General features: G+C 40.6%; 1 protein-coding gene across 2 annotated transcripts; it reads left to right on the top strand.

Moving 5' to 3' along the window:
• The first annotated feature begins 1,945 nt into the window (after nt 1-1,945).
• Nucleotides 1,946-18,826, top strand: agpat2 (1-acylglycerol-3-phosphate O-acyltransferase 2 (lysophosphatidic acid acyltransferase, beta)). 2 transcript variants are annotated; one of them, XR_010924732.1, is made up of 6 exons: nt 1,946-3,348; nt 9,974-10,107; nt 14,042-14,217; nt 14,400-14,495; nt 15,639-15,922; nt 16,050-16,122. XR_010924732.1 is itself a non-coding variant. In XM_067575075.1 (6 exons), the coding sequence occupies exons 1-6, from the start codon at nt 3,173-3,175 to the stop codon at nt 16,416-16,418; spliced, it is 813 nt and encodes a 270-aa protein (XP_067431176.1). In that variant the 5' UTR covers nt 1,952-3,172; the 3' UTR covers nt 16,419-18,826. The 2 variants fall into 2 exon arrangements, 1 of the variants encoding a protein (XP_067431176.1); XM_067575075.1 differs by lacking the exon at nt 15,639-15,922 and adding an exon at nt 16,261-18,826 and having other exon boundaries at nt 1,952-3,348.
• The last annotated feature ends 258 nt before the right edge of the window (nt 18,827-19,084 follow it).

Here is a 19,084-nt window from a genome sequence, read left to right as displayed (position 1 = left end):
TGATTCTTAGAATTCACTTAATTGGTTTGTTCTTTTTTCCATGCACCACATCTTGTCATGCCACTATTCAGTAAACTGTACATGAGACTGCATTATCCCTGCAAAGCAAATATTTACTGTGTAGCTGCATAATAAGGCGTGGTATTCATGTCAAAATCCTATGAAATTGTTTACAGTTGCACCTGAAATCAACAAAATCATTCTCGAAACCATGTTTTTTCTCCTGGACATAGTAGCAGAATAGTAGCTTCATCCATTTGATATTTTATTTCAGTAAAACAAATGTACATTTTATTTGTTTCTGAGTTTATGAAAACATGTGGTCCAGCTGTTCCTAACTGCACAACAGCTTCCAACCCCCTGCAATGTCCACAGCTCCATCAAACCTCATTCAGCTTCTTAATAGTTCTCAGACAGTGTAACCCGGCATATTCCTTTTGTATTTGTTTAATTCAAAATCACATACTCAAAATTAAACCAGTCATGTTTGGAAAGAGTCAAATGAGATTAACAAGGACTGTGAATGAGGAGGATCTACTGCAAACAAGAACCTTTTTATATACATTTATGGAGATATCTGTATACTCAATACCACCCTCTCTTACAGTAAATGAAGCCAATGAATACTGATGTCAGTGTGGAGCTGTACTACTTCAAACACCCATGACTTCAGTTTGTTGACATAACTCCACCTTAACCACCACCGTGTCATACCAGTTCAAAGGCTACCTTTTACAACTTCGTGTTAACCCCTATCTGACGAAAGAAGGATAGTCTGTGCAGCAGGCTTCCTATTGGTCTGCCGTCTTTGCAGAGGGTGCAACCTGAGGCCGACTCAAAGATGTTCGCTTATGAGGGTGCTCATTGCCTGTCTGAAATGTGAACCCTTAAGTTTTAAGAGTCTGCCATTCACTTCAAATTAAAACCTTTTTCTTGAAGAAAAATAACTGTTCATCCTGTAGTATCTGAGATTAATCTCACGTCCAATGCTTCTCAAAATCCACCAGTAAGAATATAGTTCACCGTGCTGATTTAAAACCACCAGGATTAAATACACCCCCACCTGCAACTAATGAATCTCTAATTAAATTGGAATTTAAATCAGATAATCAGACACATTCTAAACAAAATGTCAGTAGGGCTGCAACTGAGGACTAAAGAAACCAGAAAATATTTGCCTTTAAGAATCTGGAACCAGATAATTGTGGCAATTATTTTTTCTGTCAATCAACTAATTGAAGAATCGATTAATCGACTGATCCTTGTAGCTCTAAATGCCAGCTTGATGGAACCAACCATTCGACCGACCCTTATATTGTCTGGATCAAAGTACAGAGTATTCCAGCCCATGTAGAGAAACAAAGAAGCTTTTAAAAAGGCATTCATCTATTCTGAGTCTGAGGTTTCTTCTCTCACCTCACACATTACTGAATTTCCTTTGCTTCTGTGCGTTTTGCAAACTGCAAATTAGACAGTCTCATTACTGCGCTGCTTCTGAATGAGTCGACTGATGCCAAGTTCAGAGTCACCCAATGATTAGGATCGCTGCACGTATTAAATCAGGATTAATGACTGATTGATCCTAATCTTCTAAATCATGTCAAGTAGAGCTCTTCGACATGGCCGAAACTTGGTAGTCAAGGCTACTGGACAGTGTCAGATTATAGCCAAGGATTGGATTATCACTGCTAATCCAATTATGCGTGTTGTGCTGTAATCGGCTGTCAAACTGGTCTCTTTCTGGGGATAACCCTGTGGAGAGAGTGAATCCACATAGGCCTATTATAGCAGACTGAAATCTGGATGTTTGACCACACAAAACTGTGTGTGGGTAAATTGACTGAAATGAATGCATTCACAGTTAATTCGGATCTAATTTAATTTCACTCAGGCTAGAAAATAAACGTGCTGACAAAATTCTTTTTTCCTACTTTATTGGCCAAAATTTGAAATACATAACACACACAAATACAGGAAAACCATCACACAAAACAAACAGTCAAACAAATCCATATAGAACAGAGAATAACATAAAAGGCACAGGGATAGAGTCATATATTTAAAAACTCCAAAAGAAATAAGATAACTGAGGACAATAAATAAGTAAATAAATAAAAATAAAGAAAGAAAGATGACACATTTACACAAATGAGTTCTGAGTGTTGAGACAGTAGTAACGCACCTTTGTGATTCTTCATATGGCTTAAAGATCTCCTCCTGTTTTGAGATATATATTAAAAATCTTTGAATAATAATTTGTGTCCGATATGTTTTTTTCCACAAAAAAAGTTCAATAATCTTGTTAAAATCCTTGAAATGACATCTACTCCTTCTCCCTCATTTAAAAAAATCCAGAATCTATGAATATGCAAAAGTTTAACTGCTGGACACAAGATGTTTCCCACTTCACTGTAAAGTCTCTTCTCAGTGTTTGTGCACTGGAGGCTTTAAGTTTTCAACATCACACTTGTGTAAGTTGAATGTTGCATCAGGACCGGCTTTGAAACCGTTCACCAACCAACCACAAACCATGCTCGTAGGCCCAGTAAAGCCCTTAAAATTTGATTTTCAATGAGCAGATGAATGTGAAAACAGCCTTCTAGTGTCAAACTCTGCACATACATCATTGTGCACAGTGAAGCTCAAACATCCAGCTGAAGGAACAAGAAGAAAAACATATTTTTTGAGTGAAAGGGGACTTTAAAGAATGCAAGAGACTTTGCAGTTTCTGCAAGGAAAGGCGGCAAACCAGGTGGGCATTTAGAAAAGTTGTGGGTATAAAATGTAGCCATTAAAATATAAAAGAATGACAATGTACTGAAATGACCTGAGAACCGTTAAACTGTGTGACTGCACCCATAGTGACATCAGACATAGTGGTCCAGCAAACGGAAATAGAAAAAAAGCACAACCGATGACGACTTGACTCCACCTCATGATGCCATTTAGCAACAGATGAGCAGCAGCAGCAGCGGTACATGTTCATTTTAGACAGTCAGAGTCAAGCATTGCCATATCCCCTGGGAGGGGGCCCTGACGGAATACTGGTGACTGTGTAATGTTTGTCGGGGTCGCGGTGCCTCCTCTTCCTCTTGCATCGTAGCTGACCCGGCGGCTTCCTCATCCAAACCGCGTGTGTTTATTGCTGTGAGTTTGGTGCGGTGGCTTCGCTATGGATGCGCTGTGGATGGCACCGCTGCTGCTGATCCCACTCCTGATGTGGACCAGCAGCACGTTTGTTTTCTATTTCAAAAAGTGCTTTTACGTCGCCTGGATGATGATGTTGGCGCTGATTGCGATTCCTCTGTGTATACTGAAAAGCGGAGGCAGAGACATTGAAAACATGAGGTGAGTTTTGTTTGCATAATAAATGTCGCTCGCAGCCCCAGTCTTGACAGCTAGCCGACGTTAGCTTGACGTGCTAGCTGGCTAGTAGCAGCCGTAGTAGACGTTAAACATACAGATAACGCTCGCTAGCAACATCACCGGTCTTATTGTGTCGTACAGTTATATTAACATAGCTGTATCGTATCAACAGATAGCTTTTACTCTATCAATTCGTCTGCCATTTAAAAAAATTAAACACATACAAAAAAACAGTTGCATTTTTAATCACACATATGCTAACGTTAGCCCCCTTGACACAGGCAGCAGGGACGTGATAACGTTAGCTGAAGCTTTTAACGTTACGTTCATGCTTAGTGAATCACGTCAGGGCATAATTCAGTCTGTTCCTTATGTGTAGGAAACAATACCAGCTTTTAGATAACGTTAATTACCTTCATTATATTACCAGCAAGAATGTGTGCTACCTCCCCTCCAATCAGACGCCTGGTGTTAGCTACATGTGGTGACCACATAACACAACAAGGCTGTCATTGTTTTGTAAATGTGCTTATCAGAGAAGCTCATTTTAGAAAACAAGCTAAAGCTAAAACAATTTTATGCAGTTTAGCTGTTTAAAGTGTAGCTATATCCACTGAGTTGTCATTGTACAATCCTGCACAACAGCCCTGCTACAAATCACATCACTATGAAGCTTTTAATGGTCAGTTTTTGATCCAAGTGTAATTCAACTCAGGTCATAGTTAGTGGTGGTATTGAAGGTTAAAGGACAGGTTCACAATTTAAAACAACAGTCAGGTGCCCAAATTGACATTGAAATTGATTTTTCTTGCTCCTGTTCATACTGACCATTACAAGATTCCTTCTTAATGTACTTACAGTATAAGTGATGGGGGCCAAAATCCACAAGCCTTCTTCTGTGCAAAACTGTATTTAAAAGTTTATTTGAAGAGATCAAGTAGATTTCTTTCAACGTTACAGCCTTTTTAGTGCCAAAGTCCCTCTTTTTGTGAAGAGGGAAACACTGTCCGAGGAAACATAAAGAGGGAATTTGATGCTAAAAGGACAGTAAATGTGGCAGATATCCACTTGATATGATTAACTCAGTCTGCTGAAGCCTCATATAAGCTTCAGATAAACCTTTTAATGCCTTTTTGCACAAAATGACTGTGTGGACTCACTGTGGATTTTGGCCTCCATCACTTACATTGAAAGCACATTTGAAGGGGGTCTTTTAATAGTCACTATGAACAGGAGGAATGATTACAGACTGTTGTTTTAAGATGGACTTGGAAGAATTGTGAACTTATCCTTTAAAGGTGATTCTCTGTTTACCTACATGTAAGCGGCAGATTATTGGGAACAACTTTCAGTTTAAAGAAATTTAAAGCCCAGAACTCTGTGACAAACATGCTGAAATAGCAGATATTAGTTCTGTATGAATGACCCCTTGACCTTATTTACCACTGGAGGAAATATGTTATGTTATACTTGACATACATACTGATCAGGTCATCTGATACTTGTTAAGACAGAAATATGGTACGCCTTCAGTATCAGTGTCCACTTTATAGCAAGGGGGGGTTTGTGTAGTTGTGGTCAAACCTAAACGGCGAGGATGGATTGCTGGATACAAGTGACTGCATTCCAGTAATTACCTTAAATAGCAGATGCCAGATGGCAAGTTTCCCCTCTGATAATAGCTGGGTTACTGAATAGTTATGACGCCCATCCTCAGCGCAACCTCACTTGGCCTTGATCTGCTGACAGCAGCCCTGTCAGTTACAACAGTGGACCTTACTGCTCTAGGAATAACTGTTTCGCAGTCACGTTAGCCACGGCGGTGGTGTCGTGTTGCACCAATGTACCATTCTGTCCGCTCAAATGTTATCTGGACCTGTTGACTGTGACAAAGTGACTCAATTGGGGTCAGACCTTGCGCAGGGGAGTGAATGGAGATTGCACATTTTACACACCACCAGCCAGTTCAGACAAAAAAAAAGAAAAGAAATCTCTGTGATTCATCAAGGACAGAGCAGTCTGTCACAGAAATTTGCTGTCAGACGGGTACACAAAGGCCTGAATTCTGGGGTTGACTACTTGCTTCACAGCTGAGGACTTGAATGCGCCACTGTAAAGTATTTGTGGGCCAGAACGGGCCAGAACAGGCATATACAGTCAGTTAAAAGCCTCCACAGACCTCAAGTTACCATTGTTTTGCTTGCATTTCCCGTGTCAGTTTTCAATTTACTGTCAGTGTTTATGCAGCTGAATGGCTACTTTTGGCTACGGCTACAGCGTTAATTATCAGGAAGGATCTCATGACAACAGATAAAGGACAGAGGCTTAGTTTTCTCACTCACTTCAGCTCAGGTTCCACCCGGTGTAAAGTCTTCTAACATCAGCGGGGGATTACCAGTGTTGCTGTCTGTTTACTATGCAGAAATGTTGTCACTCAGACCTGCGCGTGGCATGACATTTAAAGAATACATGTCCCTGCCTTTCTGAATGGATTCCAGCCATTCAGATCCTGTGACCGTGTCCCTGTTTCTGAACAAACATCTGACCTTTAGCACCTGAATTCGCCTCTGCACTAGTATCTCAGTTGGTACAATATTTTTTAGGGATAACAGGTCACACTCACCTTTTTATATCTGTGAGCAGCCTGGTTTTATTGAACCAATGCTCGTATCAGATCAGATTAAATGTCATTATGCCCTGTAGGTTCAAAAGAAACCTTTTAGAGACCGGTAATGAAATGAACCACAGGAAAAAGCTTAGTGGATTGGCCATAAAAAGAACTCAGCTGTGGCCATCTTATTCCCCTTTAACAATCTTACAAATGCTGCAACACTGGCTGACTCATTGCATAACCAGTGGCTTTTCCACCACACTGGCTGTATTTATCACTGTAGTGCTGTGTTGAAAGATAACCCGGAGACTGCAGTCTGGTTTAAAGGTTAAAGTTAGTAGTGCGCCAATCAAACGTATACTGTATGTATAAGCTTTATGTGAGGCAGTAGGGTGGGATAATTGCATTAGGTAGAGTCACATGGTAACCAACACAAGTACATAGCGAGTTAAGAACTTTCTCGTGTCTTTGATTTTTTTAAAACATTTTGAGCTTTCATGCAGTAATTAAACCTGGAGAAAAAACTTAATGTAGACTTCTATATTAGTTCATCATGACCTGCATCATCCTGTAAATAGTGAGAAAACTAAAGCTTGGCAAGACTTAGCTAGTAGGTAGCATTAAACATTAATGTGTATCATATAAAGGATCATTAGAAAATGATTTGAAGAAAGGTGACTTTTGGATATGCTACTCCAAAAAAAACCCCTCTCATGTGCTGAAGGTCACATTAAGGCAGAAATTTTATATAATTTTTCAACCACCTGGGTCTTATTTTTGCCGTTATGGTTATTATTCATGATGATAACATCTTCCAAACTTTAAAGTTGAGGTTAAAGGGTTTGTGGTTAATACAGCTTCAGCTGCGTGCTCCACTGGGAGCAACAAACAGCAACTAAACACATTTTTTATAAGTTAATCACATCATCCAAACTATTTTCTGCATTTGAAGAAAAAAATATTTTGTTACCAAGGTTAAATATCTTTTGTAAACTCCCATTAAGATCTGTAAACCTTCTCCTTGATGCAACTTTGACCAGCTGTACTTAACTGTATTATAATGGAGAATTCTGGTGTGTACACCAACTTCGTTAGCTCCATTAAGAGCAGTGAAAACATAGTTTGAATCATAATTGTTTTACTTAAAATCGCATAAAACGCTTATCCAGTCATCAGTAACCAATCAGAGCACCTCTATGTATATCCTTTAAAGCTGAAACTTCATAGGGCATTATTTCTAAAATCTTTTTTAAGTGAAAAAAAATCAATGGGGGATTTGTTCATCTGTGACAAATCAGACTCATTTGTGCAAATCCAGCCAGATAAAAGTCCAAATCCCTTCTCCCCTCATTTAAAACCAACACCAGTTCAGCTGCCTTTCCAAAGGAGTGTTTACGCCTAGTAAACGCTCTCTTAAGTCTTTCCATTCACTCAGTTGAATGGGTAAAAAAGATTATCAGTGCCGGCCATCAGGGTTAACACTATGCGGCTTGACTGTTTTTCTATTCAGTTATTATCGTGAGCATAACCACAGCGGGAGACCTAATCGCTTACTTCCAACTTTATTTTTTCATCAGAAAGTTAAAAACGATGACTGAAATAGTTTGTTTCCATTCATTGTTATATGCCGTCAATAAACATGGAAGCCATTATTTCTATCATTTTCTCAGGGGGGGGTAACGGCATGCGTTGCTGTCTGCCAGGGTTTCTTTTTGTATATTGCCACTGAAGGGTGCTAAAATCTTAATATATAGTCATTTAGCGTTCTCGGTATCTGGCTGACTGCACTAACTTTAGATTAGTTTGAAAAGCTTCAGTCCTAGACAACATTAAAGCAAAGTCGGGGAAAAAATCCCGCAAAATACAAGGAGATGGTAGAGATAGATAAGGTAGATTTTTAAAAATATGGCAAGACGTTTGGGAGGGATATGATCAGAGGCGTGAGATATTGATGTGAGGATTTCTCCGGCTGAGACAGAAAACGGGGAGTGACTCTGCTGTTTTCACTCCCTGAGAAGGAAGGGAAGGTCATTCAAGTTGATGGTGTAACAGAGGCTAAATAAGTCAGCTTCGGTGTGTTACCCAGGAAAACACAGATAGTTTGTTATCCAAAAGGTGTGGTCCAGCTTCTTCTTTTTTTTTTTTTTTTGTATGGAATTTGCTTGCCTCTGAAAGGCGGGTGCAGAGTTGGACAGTGAGTTATGACTGTATGATCTTTAGACTGAACTGCTAATGTCTCTCTTGTGAATGATTTATTGTAGTTTTTTTTCTTTTTATCTAAGCTCAGTTTTCAGTGTTAATAATCAATCAGTAATAGTCTTACTCAGTTTATATGCATCATTGTTTTTTTTTTTTTTTTAAAAAAGGGGGGGGAAGCAATTTATTTATTTCATCTTTTAGATTTCACAATTTCAATTTATTTTCTCAAGCTTGCTGCATCTTGGATAAATCCCATCACTGACCTGTGCCTAACGAGCATCCCTACGTTCCCAGAACGGACCGATAAGGCGGTCGCAGTCATGGAATCTATAATTAGACGCTGCCTAAGGAAATCCAGACGTTAATTAGATGCAGATTGCAAATAATAGATTGAATGAAAGTTTCAGCACAGGCTTCGTTTATGTAATTCTAACCAGTGTCTTTCCCAATTCTCACACATGGTCCTTGATCTTACAGATATATCTTCAGATGAATCAATATTTGATTAAAGCACTGTGTGGGATGTGTGTTTAAAGGCAGTTTTGTACTTAAGTTAAATTTTGACGCTACAATACCGCTCTGCCTTTGTTTCCACGAGATAAAAGAGTTTAGCCCCGATCGAATGATGATCAGATAATGGCGAGAAATGGGGAGCTAAGTGGTTTATTGTGGTGTGGAGTTGACGCTCGGTGCCAAGGCTCCTTTTGCAGCCTCGCACACAAAACCAGAGTTCAGAAATATTTTTAATTGGCAGTCATACTCGGTGTGTTTGGTTGAGGACGAGGCAGGTTTCAGCAGGCTTCTGTAAGTGGCGTAGGGGCAAAAAGAAGAGATAGGTGCAGACGTTTACGTGGGAGGGCATTCAGTCTTGAAGCTTTAAGAGTGCAGAGGTCACCTTAGATATGTCTTAACAGAGTTGAGAAATGATTATCTTCTTTTGTTTCTATAAAGACTGACAAGCCCCAGAAGATAAACTACTCAGGAAGATTTTAAACAGGAAACAGTGGTGCTGATATCATTGTGAAAAATGTGTCAGGTTGAGAAATTGTGATGTGATCATGATCACAGTTCTTGAACCTTCATTAACTACCTTGATATTAATATTAAATGACTGTGTGTAATCTGAAAGTGCCAGGACAGAACCAGGCTAGCAGTTTCCCCTTGTTCCCAATCTTTGTGCTAAGCTAAGTTAGTCGGCTGCAGGCGGTAGCTTCACATTTAGCGTACAGTGGTATCACTCTTCTCATGAAGGCAAATAAGCGTATTTTCAAAAATGTCAGACATTTCCTTCGACTAAAAATTGCAGTGAAGGCCTTGTGTGGCTCCACTGCAAATCAAAACCGACATATCACAGCCCCACATTGGCTGTGTGACTTAACATTTGTATAAAATTTATGTCATAACTTTGGTTTATTTCTTTTCAGTGTCAGAGGCAGACAGGCAGATGGTAGGATATTCTTCCTCAAAGCTTATTGGAGCGTTGTACTTACTACAGGCGATGATTTAATCAACCAAGAAACAAACAGAGCTAATGGTGGTTAGTCCACCCAGATGTGTTGTACTTTCATGATAGTTAGGACTGTATTTTTGATTAGGGTCAAGTTTGAAGTATCCGAGCTGGTATTTATATAATGTACTGTAATACCCTAGTATTTAACAGGATTTATACATTCCACTGTTACCGCCAACATTTCCACGTAGGGTCTGGTTAATGATATGTAGCCTCACATGACTGTACACATACACATTAACCTATACTTATGCAGAACTGTTATTAACCATTTCCCCCCCCTCCAGGATTATCCGCTCCCTGGTTCGTCATGTGAAATATTTCCTGGGTCTTCGATTTGAAGTGAGCGGTTGGGAGCATCTGCAGACAGAGGGACCCTACGTCATCATCTCCAACCACCAGAGCTCCCTGGACGTTTTAGGTTGGTATTTATACAGCCTCTCTGTATAGGATGAAGATGAATATTCTTTTTGGACTTCAGCATGTTGAATCTGTAATGAAACAATAAGTATGAGGCTTAAGTTTTAACTTTTATTTGAGGGTGTTTACATCTACATTCTGTGAACTGTGTAGGAGAAGTTGTCCTATCATTGTCCTCCTGCACTGTTCAAACTCAGGAGGGACTACATATATAGAAATAAAAGAAGGGCTACAGTAGCTTGTTTTCCCAGTATGTACTGTATGTGAACACCTTGAAAGACCCTTGAGGCTGAAAGTGGACACTTTCAAAATAAGATGCATATCTAACTAAACAAGTTTCAGAGTCATTTCAGTTTAAAAGTGAACTTGAAACAATTGAGGAGTTAATATTTACTGAAATATTTTGGTGATTCACATTAAGAATGATCCAAAAATAAGATCAGATCGACCAGAGAAGAACAGATGTTCATTCAGCAGTTCACCCTGAGCAACTTGACACCGGATTCGACACTCACTCAGGGAGTTTTCCGGACATTTTAGTTAGAGGAGCAGCAGTCTTGTCCGGTAGGTGCGGAAGTCACAGACAGAAGAAGGGCACCGTTGCGCCTGTGAAGCTCCGACAGCGAGGGTTTCTGAGTCCGCTCCTGAGTATACATGTGGCAAATCTTCACCCCCTGACCAATAACACGGGCAAGCTGCCACTGCTCAGTGGAACTAACAAGAATTATTCACTCTTTGCTGCCTCATGGAAACCCGGCTAGGTGAATCTTTCCAGGATGCTAGTTTTTTTTTATTTCTCAGGATGGCGAAGTCATGACCCGCCCTACTCTACCTCTGACTGGCTTCTACTCGTTGCCTTCGTTGGTTGGGTTGGTTAGGTTGGTTAGGTTCAGGCATGAGAAGTGAGATTGGTAAGGGTAAGAATGACTTCGCCATCCTGGGGAAAAAAATATTGCTGCTAGGACAGTATGCATGCCAGAGATGGATGGATGGATTAATAGAAATGCAGCTACCTCACTTAAATGAAAAAACGAAGGAGGTAGTTGAGAAACAAGTACAATTAAAAGGCCAAATTATATTCAATAACTCAAGAGACTAAATTAAAAAGATGACAGAATGATATAAAAACTGAGAGAAAAGATAAGAGTAGAAAACAAGAGGAGGCAGAATCTGCTTTTATATGAATGAATAATGATGTGTTCGACGTCACAGAGTGGAAGACATTTCTCATTTTCTATCACATGAGGAGTTCAGATGTCAGCTTATTCTGGTCAGTGTTGACATCCTGCCTCAAGTCTGTGTGAGCAAAGTGCTACAACACTTGGCTGATTAGATGATTAGAACAGAGCATGTCCACACTTCTTGTCCTCATACTCACTTTTACACAGCAATGAACGGATGTTTGATTGTCGCTTTGGGGAAGTTATGGAAGCCATCGGACGCAACCCTCCCGATTCAGATTATGCAAATGTGAAGTTTTTTGAAAGCACTTCTCATGAAGTGTACCGGCGCCTTTTAAAAGAGGAGACCAAGACAGACTTCTTCATTACACGGCCCAGCACAGGATATACAGTACTTCCTGCAGCAGCTGAGGAAGTTCAATCTTCAGCCTGTTCTCTGCACATTAGTCACAGTCAGGCTTGGATCGGCCAACAAACAGCACGAAAACAGATGAAAATGGACAAACGGGACCGCTGAAGACATCATCGGTGCCAACTTGCCCCCGTCCTACATGACAGAACGCTCAAACCTCGGCCACAACTTATTAGAACAAAACTCTAAGTCCCGTCACGTGCATCACATTTTAAGTCCAATGTTTTCTAGCAAGAAGCATCTTTCCTGGTGTTGGTTTGGGAGACAGATTGCAGTGTAGATTAGACAATATTGTCCTGCAAAAACCGTGACAAATAAAATATTCCAGCATCTGTGCTCACAAAGGGTGATGCAGCAAAGTACCATGCAAACCATAGAAATGATTTCAATATCATGGTGTGTGTGTACAGAAGATCAATACATACACCAATAAAGAAAGTACATATATTACTGTCCTGACAGGAGCAAGTCTGAGATAAAAGCTGGTTATAAATTTACAGGAAAAAAAAAAAAAAGAAATCTGCGTAGCTTGAGCATATTTCATCTTCTCATTCAGTTTTTTCATATCTGTCTCATGCTAATGCGTGCGCAGCAATGTCATCTTAGCATTGCGTCATTCTCACCAGTGTTAAATCTCAGTGTCGAGGACACTAATTTGGCAGAAGTGTGTTTTCTCCCCATCAGCGCCCGGGAGAGAGTGTTTTTCAGTGGTCGGTGAGCGATGAGGGCAGGCTCCAGGCCAGGTTAGTGACAACATGGGGTAGAGCTAGGCATCTAATTAGCGCTGAGAAAACTCAGCGTGAGACCGACCCGGCGTCCAAGTTGCCATACCGACCCCGCTACACCCGGCCATTAAACGGCTGCTCATCCTAGAGCTGATGGCGATAAGACGGTTAGGAACTAAGATCCTCCTCACCTCCACAGCCAGGGCTGAGTTTCAAACACTCTTTCTGATGTCATCCTGGCTCTGTCCGCTCTGTTTTTCTACATCTACACGCTCCGCTGTTTCCCATCCTTCAATTGTTTGACTTTGACCTCCTTTCTCTGATGATGTGTGTGTGTGTGTGTGTTTGGCATCTCTATCGCTCTATCTCCTGCATGAGCCGCAGTCGCACGAAGGTTAATCAAACATGTCTGATTTCATAATGTAAGTGCTATTCAAGATAAACCCAATCAATAAAATCTCTTTTCCAACATCACACGTATTACATCTCCTGATTTTTTTTTTTATGTGATGAAATCCAGGGTTTGACAAGGCCATATATAGTAAGATAAGAGACCAAAGCTCATCCCAAATTGAGCCTTTGGATGCCACATTTAGTGATATTGGCTACTGTGTAACTTCAACAATTCTTTTAACGCCCTCTTTGAGACACCATATTTCAAAGTCTCAGTTATATACTCTGTCGTGCATCCTACCTTGACTTTATTAATGTCAGAACAAGACAAGAGTCTAATCTATTGATATATATTGTGCATATTTTCATAGTACAAGTGGTTTAAAGGGGTGGTAAAGAGAATTATGTACATTTAACATATACATATATTTATACAGAAGACAGAAGATTTTGGTCTTTGTCAAGTTTATTTAATTTATTTATAGTAGCATTTGATATTTAGCATGCACACTAAGTGCTATTTACAGACAGTGATGCTCACAGCCTGTAATAGTACACGTAGTTTATTGCTCCTTTCCTTGGTAACTTCAGCAATCACGCAACACAAAACTGCTGTTTTGGGACATTCTTGTCAGGAACAGTGAGTTCACACAGACGTCAGGCACTGTTGAGTTTTACCACTCCTCTGTGTGCATTGCAGAACTCTAAGTAATGTTTTTTTGTTATACTGATTTCCTGTAATCAAAATCAGGAGCACCAACTGCTTAAAACAGACTTGGCCCAATTTGTATATTAGGAACTACTGAGGGGGTTTAAACACTTCAACTTTATGATGGAAAATGCTTCAAATTTAGAAAAATAAATGACAAAACAAGCCAATTATTGTGTAATTGTGGCCAGTGGTAAAGCAAACAAACTAGCTATTAGGATAGAGCTTACATGATGACAGATTGACAAACATCTTGCATCAAAATGTGTTATTTCCCAAAGTTGGAAAAATTAAATCCTGCTTGTCTGGACAAAAGAACAGATTTTTCCATCATGCATCCTTCTATTTTTTTAGTTTGTTTAACCGAGGTTTAAATTTGATCTGAACAAAGACTGCTAATGATGATTTAAGATATTGTTTTATATTGTTTTGTTGTTAATGTACTGAAACACATTTTAGTTATGACATTTATGATATTTATGAGTGAGTGAGCTTCCTTTCCTCCGTTTTCTCAGGCCTGATGGAGATCTTACCGGACCGCTGCACCATGATCGCCAAGAAAGAGTTGATCTACGCCGGCACAGTAGGCCTCATCTGCTGGCTGGGAGGCATCGTCTTTATCAACCGAAAGAAGACGAGCGACGCCAAGAGCGTCATGGCCGACGCCGCCAAAACCATGTTGGACGACCAGGTAATTCACCTCTGTGTCGTAGCGATGAGATCCCAGAACTACATGAGCTGTACGTGGGTATTTGTGGTCTTCTTTGCACTTAATCATCAGGCACAAAGCTCTGGTTTTGACACATTGAGGATGACATGGGATGATTAAATCGCCGTTCCTCCTTTCACCTCTCGTCCTTTTGACCTCTACAGATTCGTCTGTGGGTGTTCCCAGAGGGGACGCGAAACCAGAAAGGCGACCTGCTGCCCTTCAAAAAAGGCGCATTCCACCTGGCAGTGCAGGCACAAGTGAGTATCTTTTCTTTGATCTCCTTATGTTTCCCTTTCTATATACTCTGTGTGTGTGTGTGTGAGCTGTCCTATCTGTATCCTATCTTTACATGTTGAATTTATATATTAAAATGCACACCCTCATCCTGTTCAGGGTTGTGATGATACTGGCTTCATTCCAGGAGATTTCTGCCAATTTTTGTCTTATGAAACAGCGAGGGTCATGTTTCCAGCATTGTGCTGATTCCAGACACATGGGGGAGCTAGCAACCTTATATGGCCCAAGACAACTTTATGATTTAACCATATCCGATTATACAGATGATGGCTCGAATAGATGGATTAATAAGCCAGACTTATTGGCAAGAAATGCTTTGAAATGGTCTGTTTTCACTTAGATTTTTTTTTTTTTCAGCACATTCATTCTGATGTCTCTATTTGAGTCTCCTGTGAAATCTGCTGTTTGTTGTGTATGATCTAACTTCTCCTCCAGTACTAAACTATCAGACGGACGACAACAGCGGTTTCTAACGCAGAACGACAGCAGAGTTATTGACAGCTCAGCCGCGCGTCTTTATGAGTTTCGTCTCCGCGTGCAGGTGGGAGGTCTCTGCTCTCGAGCTGCTGTTACATAGCGCACAGTCAGGGTCAGACAGGTGGAATGAATTAAAAAAAAAAAACTTTGTTGAATAGCCAGAAACCGCAATTTGTGTGGTTTCTGTGTGTGTGTGTGTTTGTATGTGTGAGCCAATTTTCTGGGACCTTGCTGCTAAAGATTAATATCAGTTTGGGTCATATAGGCAGCAGGGCAGAAAGGCTACATAAATAAAGCCCTACTGCTCTTCATCAGCAAACACATTAACATCTTTTTTAGGGTTTCTGTTGACTCTGGAGCTCAGACCCTGCTTATATGTTATACAAATAAGCGCTTGGATGCTATCAGGAGTGCTTGATTTGGAATTAGTGTATGTGTGTGTGTGTGTTGGCATGAGGTGGCGGAATAACTTCATCTGAGGTCTGGAGAATACAATCTGTGTTTTGATTTTCCCGACGCTGGCTTCGCTTTACATTTGAGACTACTTCTGTGTGAACACGGACTATTTCTATCTCTCAGTGTTTGCTTCTGCCGAGTTACAGCCCAGCCTTTCCATTTGTACCCAGCCGGCCAGATTGAGTGGAAGCAGGACAGCCCCCAGGGGGAGCCACGTTTGGCTCAGCCGGTCCTGTTGAAGGGCCGCTCAGGGCCTCGAGAGAGAGACTCGGCCTCTATTAGCAGCAGCGGAGGAGATGGAGATTGCTCGTTTGGTGCTGATTGTGTGTATGTGTGAGAGAGAGAGAGAGAGAGAGAGAGAGAATGAATGAATGTGATGTTGGTTCAGTCAAGCATTTCTGTCTTTTTGTTTCTCATCTTTTTGGTTTGCTGAGGAAGAAGAAAATGGTCAAAAGTAAGGTTTAGACATCAGATTACTCTACATTTGTGTTTTTAATATGAAAATTAAGAGCTGATAGTTGACAATATGTTTGAGTTTTCGCCTTTTCTCACTTCATTGCTTCCTCTCTCTTGTTTTTCAGGCACCCATCATACCCGTGGTTTTTTCCTCCTACAGCAACTTCTACCTACGGAAACAAAAGCAGTTCAAATCGGGTAACTCAGCTTTGTTCCTCCTCCTTTTTTCACTTTCTAGTCCTTTTTCTGTTATGTGTGACTAATCCACATCTGTATACAAAAAGCTATTAGAGCTGCTGCGAGGCTTCTGACTGTGAAGTTTTTGTGCCTCCGCAGGGACCATCAGATTGAAGATCCTTCCAAAGATCGAGACAAAGGGGATGACGTCAGAGGACGTGTCATCCCTCTCTGACAAATCCTTCAATGTGATGCGCTCAGCCTTCCTGGACATCTCTGACTCCATAACCCGTAGCAACGGGCCCCTGAGGCACTGAACATTTACCATACTCCCGCCTCTTTTTTCTCCTATGTCCCTGTCTGAGACCCACTCCTTCCCCAGACCTCCCTGCTCCTCCCAGGTTGTCCCATCACCTGGCCAGGAAACAACATGACACAGGTCTCTTGTCATGAATCCTCTTCTTGTCTAGTTGACGCCTGGTCCAGTCTGCCTCTGGCCTGACCATACAGCACAGTCAGTCCCGACCCTCACCGTGTCTGCAGCAGCACCCGGCAGCAGCGCTGCTCTGCACGCCGTGAGCGGAGTGACGGACGGCAAGCCGAACAGTATGGATGTGTGTCGTTCTTCATGCATGCCTTTTTTGGATGGCTCTGTCCACCTTCATCCTCGCTTTGTTCTCTCGGCTTCGGAAGCCTGACTTTGTTATCGTCACACTTTATCGCCATTTTGTACTTTTTTTGACCTTTTTTTTTTAATTTTATTTTATTTTTTTCTCCTGCTTCTGCCTTCTGTTCAGCATATAAATCTCGGCATTTTTTTGCTTTTCTGTTCATAAATGTCACTGGATTTTTATGTTCCTCTCATGCTGCCTTTTTGTTTAGTTGTTTTGGACGCTCACGTACGCACACAGACATACACACAAACACGAGCGCGCGCACACACACACACACACACACACACACACACACAAAAAGTATCCCATCTCCTTCCTTTCCTTTTAGTGTGTTCTCCCCCCTCTCTGCATTCCAGTCTCTTGCCTAAAGACAAAAGGAGCGGGGTCTCCACGAGCGGTGGGGTGTGCGCTGAGGTGAGAGGTCGACACCGGTCGACCTTGGACTTCTTTAGTTCTGTTGCTATGAATTCAACTCTATATCCACGTTGGCTCTATAACTCTATGACCAATAGCTCCATGACATACTTCACATGATGTCAGACAGCAAGGAATTCAAGGTTACAAGACACAGTGTATAACAATAGCACCCATCTGTACTGAATTAATGGACTTAAGTGGACTGATCGGTTTTCGATGTTGTGCATTGTTGATGTATCATTGTGCTTTCTTTCAGTTTGTCCTCCCAAAACATTAGAAATAACCTGCGTGCAGCATCGAGCAAGTGTCTTCTCGCTGTATTCTGTATTTTTGCTCTCTATTTATTCCACACCGGATAATCTTGTTTTCTGTTGTTTGTTTGGTTTCTTTTGTTTTTTTAAAAAGCGATCACACGTTTTCACTCCTCGGGAGGAACTCACAAGTGAACCTATTTAAGATGTGTCAAAAAAAAAGATGATTTCATAAAGTGCAATGTCCAACTGTTTTCACATTACTGTTCCAAAGTGCAAGCTACCTGCCGTGCCATGACGAAGTGATTTTTTTTTTTTTTTGGGAAGCTTCCAGCGTAAGCCCGTTATTATCTCACTATGATCTACGTTATAAGTATTTCTACTCACTGATTTCCCTTTACCGTTGATGAAAGGTAGTTCTTACTGTAGAGAGGACGGTACAACTCGTGCAGGACTGTGGAATGGTCTCTAGCGTCGTTCGACTGATTTTTATTTGTTCTGATTAACTTAAAGATTTATAAATTACTAACAAACCTGGCGAGTCTACATCTCAGAAGAGTTTAATGACTTCAAACATGTTTTGTTGATTGGCAACGTGAAGAGTCGTCGAAAGCGAAACGAACGTGATTAACGTTGTTTTTAAGTTGTGATGTTCTGATTCATTTAACCTCATGGAAGAATATTTTGATTATTTAAAAAAAAGTTGTGGAAATTTTTTGGCCTTAAGTCTGACTGGTGGTTGTTGCACTTTGGATGCTTTTGTTAGATTTACGTTTTCTATGTACTGACTATGACTTCTAACCGTATAGAACCGACTGAGCTGTTTTTTTTTTTAGTTTACATCTAGGTCTTACATTTCATATTGCTCACTGCCTTTACACTGTTTGAAAAATCACTTATTGCGCTGCTTTCGCCCATCAAACACTCATCTGAGAATGTATTTCAGCATTCAGGATATTTGCGTACCGCTAGTTGCATCTTTTTTTTTTTTATTTCTTTTGAAGTTATTGTATTAACGTGGGATGTTGTCTCGGCATACAGTCAGTATCAAATCTAGGAAATGTATTTATTTGATCATTAAATGTTTAAAAATTTATACCTAGACTGACGTGTTGCGCGCACACACAGACCTTCTGAGGAGATGATCTCGTGAATGGATTCATCAATATACGTGGTACTAAGCCTGTACACTGCTGTTCATAGTTGAGTGCAGCGGTAGTTTTAGCAATACCTGCTGGGCTCTGGGCTTTAAGTACATGTGATGGTCAGGGTTACATTTATGTTCAAGGCCAGTATGGAATATTTACCCCTACTAATAGTAATTAATCAAATTCTGTAATTTGTTTTTCTTAGATTGAATATATTTATTGACTTTTTTCTTATCTGTAAGCAAATTTTACCTTTGAAGCAAGTGGTTTGAATGTTAACAAGTACTCTTACCAAATTTCTTCCAAAATATGAACTATACCATATAAATTTTTGCTAATGGAGTGTTTTATCCATTGATTTCCTGTTCATTTCTTGATTATTTTGTAATACCAATGTGTGATTTGTAAGCTTTGTGTCATGAGCTCTGCTCTGCAACAACCCCGCTGATTTTTTTTTTTTTTTTTTTTGGCTGGGGGGGGGGTGGGTGGGAGG

The sequence above is a fragment of the Thunnus thynnus genome, chromosome 19 (genome assembly GCF_963924715.1).
Source record: "Thunnus thynnus chromosome 19, fThuThy2.1, whole genome shotgun sequence".
Taxonomy (NCBI): Eukaryota; Metazoa; Chordata; class Actinopteri; order Scombriformes; family Scombridae; genus Thunnus; species Thunnus thynnus.
Note: the sequence above shows the minus strand (reverse complement) of the source record. Positions and strands in the feature narration are given on the sequence as shown.